This window comes from Pipistrellus kuhlii, unplaced genomic scaffold, assembly GCF_014108245.1.
Source record: "Pipistrellus kuhlii isolate mPipKuh1 unplaced genomic scaffold, mPipKuh1.p scaffold_m20_p_1, whole genome shotgun sequence".
NCBI lineage: Eukaryota > Metazoa > Chordata > Mammalia > Chiroptera > Vespertilionidae > Pipistrellus > Pipistrellus kuhlii.
The window spans coordinates 111260560-111279061 of record NW_023425404.1 but is presented as its reverse complement, the minus strand read 5'-3'; the positions used below and the strand labels follow the sequence as shown (position 1 = coordinate 111279061).

General features: G+C 45.5%; 1 protein-coding gene across 1 annotated transcript in view; it reads left to right on the top strand.

Annotated features, from left to right (window-relative positions):
* The window catches only part of DNAJC1 (DnaJ heat shock protein family (Hsp40) member C1), a 213886-nt gene extending 196938 nt beyond the window's left edge, over nt 1–16948 (top strand). The window contains exons 10-12 of the mRNA XM_036459795.2: nt 13149–13197; nt 14766–15169; nt 16743–16948. Of these exons, the coding sequence (XP_036315688.1) occupies nt 13149–13197; nt 14766–15169; nt 16743–16811 (522 nt within the window). The 3' untranslated portion in view covers nt 16812–16948. The remainder of the gene's footprint in view (nt 1–13148; nt 13198–14765; nt 15170–16742) is intronic.
* The last annotated feature ends 1554 nt before the right edge of the window (nt 16949–18502 follow it).

Genomic DNA, 18502 nt, shown 5'->3' with positions numbered 1-18502 from the left:
TCTTTCTTTCTTTTTGTCCTTTCTTTTATCCTTTTATTCCTTTCTGTCCTCTCTTTCTCTTAACTTTTCTGTTGGTAGAATAATCAGTTCTTGAATCTTTCTTGCTTCCAAAGACGAAGAAGAGGGAAACAGACCATCATCTGAAGAAAAAGATGATCTATATTCGGATCGGTGGTGTTTCTGGTTTTGCTCTTTTCCCGGTTTCTTTGTCATTTCTGCTGGCCCCAGCATCTTCAGGACGTGCGTGGGCACTTCTTATTCATGTCTACAAAACCTCCCTGCCTGGGTGAGAACTGTAGGGGAAAAGGCCTTCCTGGGTGGGCTCAAGCCCTGCCCAAGGTGCTGAGGAACCAGGTGGGGAGCACCCCCCACTGCCCCTGCAGAGCCAACCTCCGGACCTCAGGGCACTCTCCGGTAATGTAGCTGCAGTGTCGCCGTTTGCCCTCAGAAATTAGTTGTAAGTTACTTCCTATGTGAAACCTACCTCAGACATTTCCTTTGTGGTTTGTAAAGATTTTAAACAAAACCCATTTACCTTCCTAACCTGGTCAGAAGTCTCTACCCAAAGGGGGAGTTGCTGGGCAGCGTCACCCAGATACCCTCTCCCCGCCCCCAGCCACTCGGCAGGGGGGGGGGGGGGGGGGGGGGAGTTCCAGGGCGGACTCCCCAGGCTGCCAGTGGGGCAGGATCACTTGCCGGGTTGCAGGCACTTCTGAGGCTGAAGGTGTGTGTGTGGATGAGGGGATCACTCCATGGGAGCATGTAGGCGCTTTCGAGGCTGAGACCCCAGGCTGCCGCTGGGAGGAGATCACTCCGTGGTAGTGTGGGCGCTTCCAAGGCTAAGAAGTGAGGCTGCACGTGTGTGTGTGTGTGTGTGTGTGTGTGTGTGTGTGTGTGTGTGATCACTCCGTGGGGAGTGAATTTGTTTTTGTTTTTTACAAAGGGTCAAGAGGGCCTCTAGGCAGCATTCCTTCAGGCCACGTAGGCTGCCAGTTCTCTGCGGCAGCCCTCCTGGGACTGCGGGACTCTGGCGGGACCATCTTGTGGCTATGGGTGCCCCCATTTTTTCGCAGAGTGATGGTTAATTTGCATGTTACTCTTTTATTAGATAGGCTAAAGGTTCCAATTTATCTATATCCTCCCTCACCAACATTTGATTTTTTCTTGTTACAATCAAGTTCATTTTTTATTTATTGCATGCAGATATCCAGTTGTCTTAAAACCATCTATTAATAGGCAATTCTTTATACCATCAAATTGTCTTGGTACTTTTCACAAAAAAATCAGTTGGCCATAATGTAAAGATTTACTTTGTACTCTCAATTCTATTCAATTGATCTGTATGCCTATCCTAAAAACGCCACACTGTTCAGATTACTAAGGCCTTATGGTAAATGTTTAAATTGGATAGTACAAATCTTTCCAAATTTTTTCCTTAACAAAATAATTTGGCTGTCTTTTTCAATTTCTGTGAAAGCTCTTTTTAATGGGGATTGCATTAAATACATAGATCAGTTGGGGAGGGAGACGATTACCATCTCAACAATTTTGAGTGTCTAAATCCATGAACATGAAATGTCTCTCCTTTTATTAAAAGCTTCTTTAATTTTTATGTTTGTTGTTTTCAGTATAACTCTGGAACTTCTTAAACTCAGTATCAATCTTTTTGAGGTTATTGTAAAGGAACCCTTTTCTTAATTACACATTCAGGTTGTCCATTGCTAATATGTAGAACTAGAACAGATTTTTGCATTAGTCTTATATCCTGTGACTTTGCTAAATAATAATAGTTTAATAATTCTGTGGGTCTAGAACTCCTTAGATGTGTAATTTTCAGGAGACTCATACGTGGGAAATCTAGAAACATACAAATGTAGATGATGTGTGTGAATTTACATCGTGAACTACTTACATTACATTCTAGAACTGCTATTTCCTGTTATCCTTGTCATATTGTTGTTGCCTCTCAGAGAACTGAGACTAACTGTGCAAGACCACCAACAATTCCACTTCCTATAAAAGTCTGAACGTCTTCCCAGGGCTTATGTTCACTCTTCTTCCACCAAATACCTGCATCCTAGTGTTCCCTCTTTGTACAGTACTACACTGAGTTTCTCGGAAAGAATCCACTCATACAAAAGCATTAATGAAGCAATCCTAAATAACTCCCTAGATCAGATGGACTTAATAGACATTTTCAGAATATTTCACCCCAAAACTATGGAATGTACATTCTTCTCAAGTGCACATGGAACATTTTTTAATTGGAACATAGGCAAAGTCTCTTCAAGCTCAAGAAGATTGAATCATATCAAGCATCTTCTCAGATCACAATGGCATAATATTAGAAATAAACTACAATAAAAATTCAAACACTTGGAGGTTAAATAGCATGTTACTAAACAAAGATTTGGGTTGCCAAAGAGATCAAAGAAGAAATAAAAAACATCCTGGAAACAAATGACTATGAAAACACAACATCCAAAATGTATGGAACACAATGAAAGCAGTCCTGAGAGGGAAGTTCATAGCATTACAGGCCTATCTCAAAAAATAAATTAAAGAAGAAAAACTGGTAATAAATTATCTAATTCTACAACTTATTGAATTAGAAAGAGAGCAACAAAAAAAGCCCAGAGTGAACAGAAGAAGGAAATAATAAAGATCAGAATGGAAATAAATTATATAGAGACCAAAAAATAATAATAATAAAAAAGATAAATAAAATGAAGAACTGGTTATATTTGAAAGGATACACAAGATTGATGGACTTCTAACCAGGCTTGCCACTAAGCAAAGAGAGAGGACCCAGATAAATAAAATCAGAAATGAAAAAGGCAAAATAACAACAGACCCACAGAAAACAAAGGACTGTAAAAAATAATAATAATAATATATACACACACACACACTATGAGACAACTCTATTCCAACAAACTGGTCAACTAGAAAAAATGGACATATTCTACAAAAATACAACCTTCCAAAACTCAACCAGGAGAAATTTAAAAATCTCAATAGGCTTATAAATATAGAGGAAATTGAAGCAGCCACCAAAAAAACTCCCAGCAAACAAAAGCTCTGGGCCAAATGGTTTCACATTTGAATAGTCAAGGAAAAACTAAAACCTATCCTCCTCAGACTATTCCAAAAAATTCAAGAGGAAGGAACACTTTCAAGCTCTTTCTATGAAGCCAGCATTACCTAATCCCAAAACCAGATAAAGGGAATTACAGGCCAATATCTCTGATGAACATAGGTGCTAAAATCTTCAACAAAATCCTAGCAAATAGGATCCAGCATTACATTACAAAGATTATACACCATAACCAAATGGGATTTATTCTGGGGATGCAAGGATGGTACAATATCCACAAATCGATAAATGTGATACATCACATAAACAAATTGAGAGACAAAAATCACATAATCATATCAATTGATGCAGAAAAAGCATATGACAAAATCCAACATCTTTTCTTGATAAAAACTCAGCAAAGTGGGACTAGGGGGATCATGCCTTCAATACTTCGGCGATTCTTCTTGACATTGACTTCCCAAGATGTTGAAAGATAAAACAAGGAATCTGACACCATGCCTGATGAATAGCACTGTCCAGTTCTGTGAGATTTGATGGTTGTGGAACCAGCTGCCTGATGGCTCTTTTAACTTTGTTACACAAATGCTCAAATGCTCAAGTGATTGTGGGGGCCACTTAAGCAAGGTAAAGTCTCCCTCATGCTCTTGCACAATATGAGCACCGTGGCATGGCGCATTGTCTTTTTGGAAGAAGCCATCTCCATTGGGATATGCCATCAACATGATAGGATGAACTTGATCAGCAACGATACATACGTATGTTGTGCTATTCAAACATCGTTCCACATAAATTAAAGGACCCAAATCATGCCAGGAAAACATGCCCCAAATCATAACAGCCCCCACCAGCTTGAAGGGTTGTATTCGTGCATGTGGGGTACATGCTTTCATGCTGTTTCCGCCAATTCCTCACTTTGCCATCTGCATGATGCAACTGGAAACATGACTTTTTTCCAATGCTTGACTGTCCAATCCTTGTGTTCCTGTGCAAATTGGAGGATTTTTATCTTGGTAACTGCAGATAGCAAAGGTGTTCAAGCAGGCCTTCGACTTCCATATACTATATGATACAGTGTAGGGCTAATTTGCCTACAAATGTCAGGTGGTCATAATAATCTGGCCACTTAGAGTATATGACAAACCTATAGCCAACATCATACTCAAAAACAAACCATTTTCCCTAAAAACTGGGACAAGACAGGATGCTCACTCTCGCCACTCCTGTTTGGCACAGTACTGGAAGTGCTAGCCATAGCAATCAGATAAGAAGAAGAAATAAAACTGTCATTATTCACAGATGACACAACATTGTACATAGAAAACTAAAGACTCCATCAAAAAACAACTAGATTTAATAAATGAATTTGGCAATGTAGCAGGATACAAAATACCCAGAAGTCTATGGCCTTTTTATACACCAATAATGAACTCACAGAAAGAGAAACATTGAAAACAATCCCATGTATCACTGCACAAAAAAAATTAAGCTATCTAGGAATAAACTAAAGTAAGGAGGTAAAAAACCTGTACTCAGAAAACTACAGAACAATTGAAAAAAAGCAATAGAAGAAGACACAAACAGAAGAATATATGGTGTTCATGGACTGGTAGAATCAACATCATTAAAATGTCCATACTACCCAAAGAAATCTATATATTCCATGCAATCCCCATTAAAATACCAAGGGCATATTTCACAGGTCTAGAACAAACTCCAGAAAATTTACATGGAATTTAAAAAGGCCTTGAATAGCTGCAGCCCCAGTTACCCTTGAGGGCTTTTCCACCTCCCCCTGCTCCTGAGGGGCAATCAGGGCAGCAGCTGCCACTTGCACCCACTGAAGGCACCGGCCCCACTCACACCCGCTGCTGGGGCCGGCCCCAGTTGCTCTGTGACATCAGTGGGTGCGAGCAGGGCCAGTGCCATCAGCTGTGGGAGCGGCAGGAGCAGGGCTGCCATCGAAGAGGGGCCTGGGGGAATATGGCTGTAAGGACCGGGCAGGGGTGTGGAGGATGAGCTGAGACCCTCCCCTGTGCCCACTGCAGCCTTGTGGCCCACAGTTCCTTTCAAGGTGCATGAATTTGTGCACTGAGCTCCTAGTATGTAATACTTTAAACAATAATCTTTTTTTTTTTTTTTAATTAGGGGTGGATCTACATTAAATGGAACCTAAAGTCCACACTATGAACAACATTCCTAGTGAGGTTTTTTTTAGGGGGAAGGGAGGAACACCTTCTAACAAGAAACTTAAAAATCCATACCAGCCTTTATTGTTGCACAGTGCCCTCTTGGTCATGCCATTTCCACTTGCTTTTCTCCTTTATCCTTATCTCCTTATGGCTTTGTTCCTCCTCCTCTGTCTTCCATTTATCCTCACTTTCTCTCTTTCAGATAACCTTCAACCTATGCTCCAAATTCTTTTCTTTGTACTGCAGGCAGCTTGCTCCTTCCTCGGAAGTCTAGGTGGCAGCTGGCACCTCAGTCCAGGAGGGCATTGGGAGTATTGAACCTCTATTTGAAACACTTGCCAGACTGTCTCTTCAACAAAGACAGCTTTATTTCTCAGAGAGATTCTAGAGCCGTCTATTCATATTTTTCCTGCCTGACGCCCCCCTTCACAGGCCCTTGTCCTCCTTATGTCTAGTTCATTGTCTTCTTCCTCAGAGGACACAGCTTGAGGAGGAGCACACAGTAGTGGAGAGAGAGGAACAAGGTACCCTCCTAGCCTGCTGGATTCTTGGAATCCTTACACATCATTAGGATGGCATCACAGAGATCTATCTAGCACTCATTGGAGAAACTGAAGTACAGAAGGTTTTCGGAGGTGCTGGCCAAAGGGGGATAAATTTGAAGTCAGGTATTTAATGTCCCAGGACACTGCCAGTTAAGTGAGCAGTTTCTCTCTGCTTCCTTTGTAAGCAGTTTCTCTCCCCTATGGCCTTTGAATATTTGAACCACAGAAACATTCAAGGTCTGATTAAACTCTTTATTGAACATTTGTTCATCTTTAGTTACTCACTCAAGGAAAACATACTTGCAGGTTACATGAAAACTTTTCTTTATATCTCCCATTTAACATTCTTTTTTTTTTTTTTTCCTGGACCCCACTTAGTGTCATGTATTGCTAAGATACTGAGTTTGTATTTTATACTCATTCATCAGAACCCTGTAGCTTTCCCCAAGAAGAGACTATCTACTTTATTTTTTTTGAGACTATCTACTTTAAAGGTTAGATCTAATTTATTAGTTACAATAATGTGCACATTGAATACTAAGAATGATTTTTTTAATATATTTTAATTGATTTTTTACAGAGAGGAAGGGAGAGGGATAGAGAGTTAGAAACATTGATGAGAGAGAAACATCCATCAGCTGCCTCCTGCACACCCCCTACTGGGGATGTGCCCACAACCAAGGTACATGCCCTTGACCAGAATCGAACCTGGGACCCTTCAGGCCGCAGGTTGACGCTCTATCCACTGAGCCAAACCAGTTTCGGCAAGAATGATTTTATTTGTGAGGGAACTGTTTTAACTCATAGTATCATCTAAAGTCTGGTAATAGCATCATACTTTATATTATAGTTAGAATTTGCGTAACTCCTTTTTATGTATAGCTTAGAGATGCAGCACGCCAATAGACTGGTAACTCTTGAATAGATGCTAATAATTGTCAGTGTAATTTAAAATTGCTTCTTGGTGCTAAAAAATTTGGTAAACCAAGGAAGGCCAAGAGACACATGAAAACATGCTCAAAGTCACTAATTATACGAGAGATGCAAATCAAAACAACAATGCAGTACCATCTCACACCTGTCAGAATGACCAACATCAACAAATCAACAAACGACAAGTGTTGGCGAGGTTGCGGAGAAAAAGGAACCCTCGTGCACTGCTGGTGGGAATGCAGACTGGTGCAACCACTGTGAAGAACAGTGTGGAGCTTCCTCAAAAAACTGAAAATGGAACTCCCATTTGACCCAGCAATCCCACTCCTAGGAATATATCCCAAGAAACTAGAAACACCAATCAGAAAGGATAGATGCACCCTTACGTTCATAGCAGCACAATTTACAATAGCTAGGATTTGGAAACAGCCTAGGTGCCCATCAGCAGATGATTGGATCAAAAAACCATGGTACATCTATACAATGGAATATTATGCTGCCATAAAAAAGAAATTCTCATCATTTGCAGCAACCTGGATGGAATTGGAGAACATTATCTTGAGTGAAACAAGCCAGTCAATGAAAGAGAAACACCACATGACCTCACTTATTTATGGATGATAAAGAACATTATAAACTGAAGAACCAAAAGATAGATATAGAGACAGTAAAGCAACAAGCAGACTGTCAAATTGCAGCAGGGAGGGTAGGGAGATCTGGGGGAGATAATAGATCAACTGAAGGACTTATATACATGCATATAAGTACAACCAATGGACACAAAACTCTGGGGAGGGAGGGTATGTATGGGAAGGGGTGGGCAATGGTATATGTACAAAGATAATAATTTAATAAAAAATATATAAATAAATTTAAAAAATTTTTTAAGACATTGAAGAAATAAAAATGAACAAAAATGCTTTCTAGCAGTTGGAAACACTTTTCAGCTTGTTTATTAATGTCAGGTAAATGAATGCCATGTTTTTGTTACTCCAGTTTTTAGTTAATAAGTGTTAAATTCAAACAGAAAGTTGGCCAAAATTAAATACAAATGAATGAAAACAATGAACTTAACAGTTACATAATTTTTATTTTAAGAGTAACACTTATGATGTCAAATCAGTCCAAACTTGAAAAATATGAGTTGAGGCCATTACTAGTAGTCAACATTTATTTTCTGAGTTATCTGAGGATGCCAGGTATATGAGCATACATTTTATATATAGATCACAAGTTGGAAAATTCTTCCATATATTAAGTGGAAATGTGCCACCATGTAACTAGTTACTGCTCCTAACTCAACTCTATGGAATATAGCTGTCATTTTTCTAATTTAATATTCTGTAAGGAACAAAATTCATTTTAGATTTGTTTTCATTTACTCAACCCTAACCCATATTCCTAGATGAAATCATAGGGTCCCTATGAGTTTTAAAGATAAGATTGGTATAATTGTGTAAGGAGAAGGATTATAAAGGACTAAAGGCCTGGTGCACGGCATTCGTGCACAACAGGGGGGAGGGGGTTCTCTTTCAAAGTCTGGGAATGTCCCACTGATGGCTTAAGCTGTCAGTCGGACATCCTTAGTGCTGCCGTGGAGGCGGGCTGCTATGCTCACCAGCCATCAGCCTGGCTTGTGGCTGAGTGGCACCCCCCTGTGGGAGCTCACCGACCACCAGGGGGCAGCTACTGCATCGGGCATCTGCCCCCTGGTGTTTAGTGTGCATCATAGCACTTAGTCATTCCACCATTTGGACCATTTGCATATTACCCTTTTATTATATAGGATTTATTGATATTATATAGAATTTTCTGCTTTGAATAAGAACATGAAACAAATTTCCCCACAATTCCACAATCAATGTGAGTATTAATACACATGTAGATCCAATGCTATCTAAAACCTATCCAAGCTGGTAGCCCATAATAACTTTCTTTTACTTTGCATTTTTAACAATATGCTGTTGCTGCTATTTCTTGACTTTTAAATTTTAGATATTAGCATTGGATTCTCAGTTGAAGATGACAAATGATCTTTTTTTAGCACCCACAAACACTTCCCATCCCTTTACAATATAGACATAGTACCAATTTTAGCTTAAAAAGTTTAGTACTTCCATTTTTATGACTATATAAATATTATTCACAGCCAAGCCACACGGTATATTATTATAACTTTTTTTCTTATACAATCTTTTGTTTTTCTTAAAATAATTATCTCTTGGTTTGCTTGGAGATTCTAAGAATTAATCACTACTTGTTTTTTCTTTTCTTTTTTTATTGGGGGGGGGGGGGGCGCAGAGGTGAGGGGTCACGGGTAATCCTTACCCCAGGATATTTTTCCAATGCTTTTTTTAGAGAGAGTGAAGAGAGAGGGAAAGGCAGAGAGAAACATCAATGCGTGAGAAACACATCGATTGGTTGCCTCCTGCATGAGCCCCGACCAGGGCCCAGGCCAGAGAGGAGCCTGCAGCCAAGGTACTGCCCTTGACCAGAATTGAACCCGGGACCCTTCAGTCAGCTCTATCCACTGAGCCACACCAGCCAGGGCAATCACTACTTCTTAAACTGAAGTATTAATCTCTAATTCTCCAACTAAACATAATTTCACACAACAGTTTGATCAGTTCTTTTTTTTGTTTTTTTGTTTTTTTTAATTTTCTTGCAGACATTCCTTATGGAGCTTACTGTCCTGCTGCTCCAGTCTGAACTGGAGCTTTCTAGCTCTCCTGCACAAATGGCTGTCCTGGGACTCCTTCATTAGCATCCTAAGAATTCTTTCCCTTTCTCCTGTTCTGGATTCCTTGTTTCTTTATTCCTTGTTTCCTTATTCCTTAAGAATCTTATTCCATAAGATTCATTCTCATTTCTTATTTTTCTTTTGTTTTCTTTTTAGAGAGAGGAAGGAAGAGGGAGGGAGAGAAACATTCATCAGCTGCATCCAGCACACCCCTACGCTGGGGATCGAGCCTGCAACCTCTGCATGTGCCCCAACTGAAAACTGAACCGGCAGCCTTTTGGTGCACAGAGGGTGCTCAGCCAACTGAGCCTCACTGGCCAGGGCTCGTTCTCATTTCTTGACGAAACACATCCAGTAGTTTTATGAGAAAAGCTATATGGAAGTTAAAATATAAGCCCTTGCCCATTTAAAAATCTGTATTCTACTTTTATAGTTGACTGATGGTCTGATTTGGTACAGAATTCTGAAAAGCATTGCTCTATTGCGTTTAGCTTCTATTGTTGCTGTTGAGAAGACTTATGACGCTCTAGTTCCTCTGTTCTCTGTTTCTGGAAGTTGATTGTTGTGTCGTGGCTCCTCATTATCATCTTAGAGATTTCTCTCAAATGTCTGGTGACCCTTGAATGTATCCATTCCTACTTAGAATGAGATTACAAAAAAAGCTGACTATCTGAATGGATTGAAGTTGTTGACATTGAGTTTCGTTGTAGAATAAACAGGTTGGGATCTGGTCTTTCACTGTAGAACTCCTAAATGTCACACATTTGTAGCAACTTTTTCTGGGGCTACTTCGGTTCTCCAGAAAGTATTCCAGGCTTGTGCCTCAGGTACCCATTTGGCATTTGGCAGCAAACGTTCTGAGAGCACCATTTTTGCTCCCGTTTGGAAGCATCTCCAAGAGGCCTGTTAGGATGATACCATGTTGTGAGGGGTGGCTTAGGTGAAGCTGAATCCCAAAAAATAGAATGTGAGTTCCCTGACACACACTGTTAAATATTCAGTGAAGAGGAGGAGATAAGAGATCAACGGAAGGACTTGTATGCATGCATATAAGCATAACCAATGGACGCAAAACTCTGGGGAGGGAGAACATATCTGAGAGTGGGGAGAGGGGGCCATGGTAAGATATGTACACATATAATACCTTAATAAAAAAATGAAGAAAAAAAAATTCAGTGGAGAACCTGCAAATGCCATATTGGCTAACATCTTCCTTATTTTCTAGCAGCTGCACACTGCATCCTCCATGTATTATATAGGAGGACAGATCACTGAGCCAGATACTCATATCAGGATTCAGTAACCTTTGACCAAGGTAGCTTCCAAACTTTAGCTCTCAGGCTTCCGGAACCCAGGTCAGCTGTTCACTCCCTTGCCATAGCACCTACCAGCAGGAGGATGGGGCTGTGGCCAGCTTGAAGACACTCCTCAGCCCCTCACCCAGGCTGGCCATGCCCCTCCAGTGGGACCCTCACACCATGGGATCATGGCTGGCCTGCAAACCACCACAGGCCCCTTGCCCAGGCCGCCCCATGCCCCACCCTGATCCGGGACACCCTTTAGAGCAAACTAGCCAGCCTCCACCCATGCACCAGGCCTCTATCTATACTAATAAAAGGGTAATATGCTAATTAGACTAGGAGACCGTATGGACTTCTTCTGGACAAAGCCATGATGGCGGGGCCAAGGTAGAGTGGTTAGAGACCAAGAGGGGAGGGTAGTTGTGGGTGATCAGGCCGGTGGGGTGATCAGGACAGCAGGGGCATCAGTTTGGGGTGAGAAGACCAGCAGGGGGCCAGTTTGCGGTGAGCAGACCATCATGGGGGTCCGTTGGGTGTGATCAGGACAGCAGGGGTAGGGGCAGTTTGGAGTGAGCAGGCTGGCAGGGGAGGCAGTTGAGGGCGAGCAGGCCGGCAGGCAGAGTAGTTAGGGGCCATCAGGTAGACAGGCAGGTGAGTGGTTAGGAGCCAGCAGTCCTGGATTGCGAGAGGGATGTCCAACTGCTGGTTTGGGCCCAATCCCTGTAAACCGCATTGGGACATCCTTTGAGGGGTCCCAGATTGGAGAGGGTGCAGGCCTGGCTGAGGGACACTCCCACCCCCTGTACACAAATTTCATGCACCGGGCCTCTAGTATTATTATATGCTTCTGCTCATATGAAAGCCCAGTATAGGAACTTCTAAAGTGACAGAGATATTAGTGATTGATTAGTTGGGAGTGAAGAGAGGCAGGGTCGGATAAGGTGGGGAGGATGAGCTATGATAGCTAAAACATCAACATGATGAAAATGTCCCAAAATTGGCTGTGGAGATGGGTGCACATATTCAAATATACTAAAGCTGAGAAGTTGGGTGTAGTCAGGGGTTTGTTTAGTTTGTGGAGCTAGAAGACCTCCAAGTAAGACGAGTGGCAGTTAAAGGGGAGCCGGTAGTGTATCAGAAGGTGCACTTGACTTGCTTCCTCGCCTGTAAGAGATCTGGATTTGAAGGGCAGTATTTACAGGGATTGAGAGCAAAGATTTTGAAGCATGACTTGTCTGATTTCAGCTATTCACTAGCCTTTTAATCTTGGACATATTATTTATTCTCTGAGCTTCAGATTACATAAAATGGGGATGATAATCATATACCTACCTAATACAGCTGCTGTGGGGAATATGTATACACACACACATATCTTATTTAGAACAATGCCTGCTGCATAGTAAGCTTACTGTTCTAAAATTGAAGTCCTTTTCAGATCTTTTATGTTATACATGGTCAATTTCTGCCAGCCTGGCATTCCAAGGTAGAGATCTGAACCAGAGCTGTAGGCTAATCGTTTCCTGTCTGGAACACATGGTGTGAGATACCCCAGGAGAAAGTGGAAAGAACATATGAAGAGCAAGGACACGTGCTGAGGAAGATTATATTTGGGAACAAGAGGCAGCAGTATAGCAGGGCCAATAAAGGAGCATTCAGAGACAGAGATGGAAAAGACGGAGATTCTGTCGTGAAAGCCAAGTGAAACAGAAAAATGCTCAAGGGGAGGTCGCCTTTTAGAGGAGAGGCCGCTGGACTGAGTGTGAAGGTTTTTGTGGGACACAGCTGACGGGGGAGAAGTTCAAGATGAAAGCAAAGGAAATTGATGATTCAAGAAGAAAGAAGCTAGCCTCTTTGAGTTGGAATAAAAGAAGGGAAAGCTCTATTTTGATACAATCAAACTGGAGTTGGGAAAGCCGGAAGTTGGGGAAGCTCATGTTGGGTAGCTTCAATTTCTCCCCCATAAACTAGGAAGCAAAGCCTCTGGAAAGAGAGGAAGGAACCATGTTTTTAAGCAAGCTTTAAATGTTTTCCCTAATTCTGCCTTTTGTATGAATGAAAAACAAATGATCCATGTCACTAATAATGGGTAATATTTACTGAGCCATTAATATCTTGCTAAGAGCTTATTGCAAACTTAAAACACCCCTAACAGGCAAATGGTATCAGTATCATATCTACATATCATAGGAGGTATTACATGAGCAGAAAGCACTGGAAATTGCTCAAGGTTATCTAGTTAATAAGAAGTATAACCAAGACTTTATATGAAATATTATACATCATTGGCCTATAGCGTGGGTATGTGGAAGTAATCTTTGCTTTTATATTTTGTAACAGGTGACAACCAAAGCCAAACAGCTGAAGGACTCCGTCACCTGCTCCCCAGGTGAGGCAGCACCGACTCCCCCATTAATCTAAAGCCGTTTCTTTAAAATAAGCCCCTTTCTAAGAATAGCATCTTCTTTAAGTCCGATGGTGTCATAGCTTAGACCAATGAACTCTGTTGGCCAAACCTCTAAAAGGTGTCAGATTAGCTCTAGCTGTTTGGCTCAGTGGGTGGAACATCGGCCTGCAGACCAGAGGGTCCCAGGTTTGGTGCTGGTCAAGGGCACATGCCTGGATGCAGGCTCCATCCCCAGTGCAAGCACGCAGGAGGCCGCTGATCAACGATTCTCTCTCATCATCAATATTCCTCTCTTTCTCTCTGAAATCAATTAAAATATATTTTAAAAAATAAAAGGCATCAAATTATAGAAACCAACTAGCCAATTCAGCCCTGAACATATAGTGGGTGCCAAGATGTGTGTGGTAAGTTGAAAGAATTACAAAAGCCTTGTTCTCAGTTCGGGGTCAGGGGTGCAGTGTCCCTGCATCACCCCCACACACACCACAGGCTGCCCACAGAGGAGGCAGCACGCAGTTTCCCAAGAATCTGTTTCTGCAAATGTTTCCTCCAAGACTAACTGGAATTTTGTTATTGTCTCTGTACTGTTTGCCTAGAACCAGGAAGTAAGAAAATGCCTCCTAAACCTTCCAACTTCCCCTAAATGCAGGTCGCAGGGAGAGTAGTGCAGGTGAGCAAACCCGGGGCAGAGGTCACCCCCGGAGGGCGCAGCGCGGGGCCGCAGGCGGAGGAAGGGCTTTTCCAGATTCCGTTTCTACCAGGGAGGTTACTTCTGGGCCGGAGGCAGACACAGGCGGAGAGTGTGTGTGAAGGAAGCCGGCCTCCACCACATTCTCCAGAAATGAACAGGCGAGTGGACAGGCAGAGGGTCCTGCAGAGCATGGGGGGACGGAGAGAGTGCAGCTGGATATTTCAGGGCATCTCTGAGGCGACACTGGTGGCTGGGAGGCTGAGCAGTTTGCCCACTTCCTACGGGCGCTGGAATGACCAGGGGTCGATCGCAGCAGCTCTGAGAGCAGATCCCCCGGGTGCGTGGTCACCTCAGATGGTGGCGCGGCGCGGGTTCGGACAGGCCCGGTTAGCTGTGCTGATGGAGCGAAGGACAACCCTGGAGAGAGAGGAACCGCCTTCAGGAGCAGCAGCTGGTCTTCTCGGGAGGCCCGTGCCTCCGATCAGCGGTCCGGGTTCACCCACTGTTCCCTCCCCCCTCCGCTGCCTCCTGGGCTGACTTTCCTCCTCGGATACCTGTCCCCTTGGTCAGCAAAGTGCGGCTCTCGAGCCACATGCGGCTCTTTGGCCCCTTGAGAGTGGCTCTTCCACAAAATACCACGGCCTGGGCGAGTCTATTTTGAAGAAGTGGCATTAGGAGAAGTTTAAGTTTAAAAAATATGGCTCTCAAAAGAAATTTCAATCACTATACTGTTGATATTTGGCTCTGCTGACTGATGAGTTTGCCGACCCCTGTCCTAGAGCAAAGTGAACGTGAGTGAGATGGCGCGTGAGAGGCCTGGGCCAGCCGCTCCCGGCTCCTGACCTGACCTTCCCCACAGGGACCGTGAGGCTCTCTGAGCTCCAGCCCAGGCCGGGCAAGGCGGCCGTGGCCCTGCCCGACCACCTCCTCACACAGCGGGAGGCCCCGCCGCCCGGGCCCGACGGCGAGGAGAAGCCGGAGGCCGAGGGCCAGCCCCGGAGACGCAGGCCCGCCCGGCCGGCCGAGGCGGCAAAGCCGGAGCCGGAGGAGAAGCCCCGCGGAAAGAGGCAGAAGGACTTCGATACATCAGAGCACAACGCGTCCAGCGACGAGGAGAGCCAGCGGGGAGAGAGGAGCCGCTCTGCCGAGGAGCCATGGACTCAGAACCAGCAGAAACTTCTGGAGTTAGCGTTACAGCAGTACCCGAAGGGCTCCTCTGACCGCTGGGACAAAATAGCCAAATGTGTCCCGTCTAAGAGTAAGGTGGGTGAGCGGGCACGGAGGAGGCCGCTGTGGGCTGTGCTGGGAGCTGGGTCCCTGCTCTCCCCGGGGCCCGGGGCCCGGGCACCAGCCGGTGAGGGAGCCTGAACCGGGTCCGCAGTAAAAGTTGGGTCATTGTACAGACCAGGCGGTTTTCCTCAGGAAAGGCCAGGCATGGAACACAGTCACTCTCGGTCAGCCTGCCAGCCCCTGGGGCGCTCGCTCTCCCTGGTGGCAGCTCCCTCTCAGCAGAGCGAGGACGTTTCTCAAAATCACGGCCCCCGGGCTCCAGGCCGAGCCTTTAGCCAGGGGGATGTGTGGCCCCCGCTCTGCACATGGCCCTGCACCCTGGGGCGCGTTTGCATGTGGGGTCAGTGAGAGAATGACGTTCGGGGTTCAGCTTACAGAGTAGCCTTGGCTTTTCTAATAGACTCTCCTCCCCGTTAGTATCTGCTCCAGTACGTCTGCAGGCAGTGTGTGCTCAGGTGGAAGCTCAGACGGCGGGAGGATGGTGTCCTGGGGAGGCCCGCCCGCCCGCCTGTGCCCTCTGCTCGCCCGAGTTCTCTCCGTGCGTCTTTCCTCCTCGGCCTCCGGCCTCTCTCCTGGCGGCCATGCTCTTCTGTCTGAGGCGCCAGGACTCAGAAATCAAAAGAGCCCGTCTCTCCCGCCTTCTGTGCCTTTCCTCAGTAGCCTCTGGGCACACTGATGTTCATTTACATGCGTATTTTTTTAATTGAAATTCTATGTTGGACAATCTAGCCTGTGGCCATGAATGTCCCCGTGTGTACTGGTCTAGTTATCTATCACCTACTTTAAATGACGAGTCAAGCTTTCCCAGGGAGAAAAATAAAACCATTATCAGTCGATCTATTTGAGAAACACAGACTCCCCCGCCTCGCCAACTGCTTTTGCCAGAAGTAATTATTTTCCTAAGTTTCTCCAGCGTCTGTCAGGACACAGGCCTGTGCATGTGTGATGAACTGACATTGGTGTAAAAGGAAGGAGATTCCTTAGGACTCAGAACCTCACTGCCCTGGGGTTTGGAAACGGTCCTGTCTCAACCAGAAGCAGCAGCTCTTCCTGCAGAAGCCCCCCAGCCTCTGCCGTTCGAACGGGTCCGGGAGGCTGGGGCCGCCGCTGTGCGGGCTCCGGGAGCGGCCGGAGCGGAGGCCACGCCGCCTGCGCGGGAGGCAGGCCCGAGGGGAATCCTGGGTGCCTGGCCTCACGTGTGGTGGTTTGTCTGCAGTCGTGTTGTGATGAAATAGTGAAATGTTAAACACGATAGAATTTGCAAAGTGAAAATCACGGTCACAATGACAGTAGCCGCACAGACAGCGGCCACCGGCCCCTCGCCTGGCGCTCGCAGCCGGCCGCCCTCTCGCCCCGGCTCACTCACCTTCCTGTGGGCTGCCCTCGCCTGGCAATGCCAGGCAGGCCCTGCGCAGAGCGAATGGGCATGAGGCTGTCTCATTGTCACCGGGCACAGCCAACACGCAGGCTTACCCAGGAAGTAAGCCTTTGTTTTCCCTCTCGGTTTGTGGAAGTGATTGTCTCACCTCTCCTTTTCTTTCTACAGGAAGACTGTATCGCTAGATACAAGTTGCTGGTTGAACTGATCCAAAAGAAAAAACAAGCTAAAAGTTGAATATTCTGGAAGATGATGTTCACCTTCATTTTCCAAAATGAGTATTTTAAAACTCTTATGCAGAAATTTGCATTTTGTACCTCAACATTCTATGACTCATGTGCCTTAATAAAAAAAACAAGTTTAAAATAAATCTTGTGTTCTACTGTTTAAACAAATACTGAATTAAAGGAGAAAAAGAATTGGGGTATTTTACTGCTTATTCTCTCAATGACTACCAACTTTCCTGTAATGGGGAACAGACTGAAGAGTGCCTTCCAGCAATCAGACAAATGTATGATTTTGAAGGAACAGATGAGTAAACCACCGATTTTCAACATTTTTCATCTCATAGCACATAAACATTACTAAAATTCTGCAGCACACCAAAATATATTACAATATTTGCTGATCTGACAAAAAAGAAAAGGTATTGTGTTGGCTGTTGATATTTTTTACTTGACAGTCTAAAGGAAAAGAGGTCAGTGCCCCTGACTAAATAGCCAGGTGTTGCCCTAGCCGGTTTGGCTCAGTGGGCAGAGCATCAGCCTGCAGACTGAAGGGTCCCTGGTTCAGTTCCAGTCCAGGACACATGCCTGGGACAGGCTTGATCCCCAGCAGGGGCCGTGCAGGAGGCAGCCGATCGATATTCTCTCTCATCATTGATGTTTCTCTCTCTCCCTCTCCCTTCCTCTCTGTGAAGAATCAATAAAATGTATTTTTTTAAAACAAAACAGCCCCCGTCATAGGGCTTTTTCTGATACGTGCCAATCCCCACCCTACACAAGTCCCCTGCTGCCCCTTTGAAAGGGGAGAGCTGGTCCCTCTACCACACCAGCCATTTCCTCTGCTGCGCATGTAGGGAATTTGTAGTCCTTGTTTTTTCCTAATGTTCAAATGAGTGCGGTTTAAACTGTGCTGTCCTATACACATGGGGTGGTCATACGCCCCAAGGTGCCGGGGGTGCGCACAGCCCGCAGTCTGGTCACCTCGGGGATCCTGCATTCCCGGCCTGCGAGGACGGACAGCTGAGAGATGCAGCATTCTTTCTCTTTGCTTTTGGTCTAGAAAGCCCCAAAGATGGAAGCGTTTGCTGATCCTGACCTCCAGCTCTTCCTGAGGCACCCACCGCACCAAAGGGAAACTGAGGCACGGAGACCCCCGCCCTGGGATCTCCTGCAACTGGCCCTTCCCGCCCAGGACGCCTCGGTCCCCTGAAGAGGGCGGGCCTGCGGGCTCCGGGCTGCGGGGAGCTGGGGAGGCGGCTCCTCGTTTGCTAGAAGCAGACTTGGATGGTGATGGTTCACCTGCATTTTGCAGTCCTTCCCCCCGCACGTGGTCCCAGCTGTGCAGACCCTGAGCTGAGGAAGGGCGGCGGCTTGGCTCCCAGGTCTGCGGGCCGGGCTTGCAGAGGGGCGGGTCTCCTCCCCCGGCGCCCCTCCCCCTGCGGGCCCAGGGCTGGGGTGGGCGTTCGGAAAGCCCTCTGGGCTGTGGGGCGGCTGTGGGGGCGGCGGCCGCGACCTTGGAGTCAGAGCCAGGGAGCGGGGCTCCTGTAGCCACAGCGCCGCTCCCCCTGCTGGAGCCGCGCGTCCCGGCTCCTCTGAGTCACTGCTGGCCTCCAGCCTCTGGCCTCAGGCCGGGGAACTGAACCAGCCCCTGTGAGAGCCGCTGCAGTGCTTTTCTCCGGGCCTGGAAGAGGAAGAAGGGCTTCT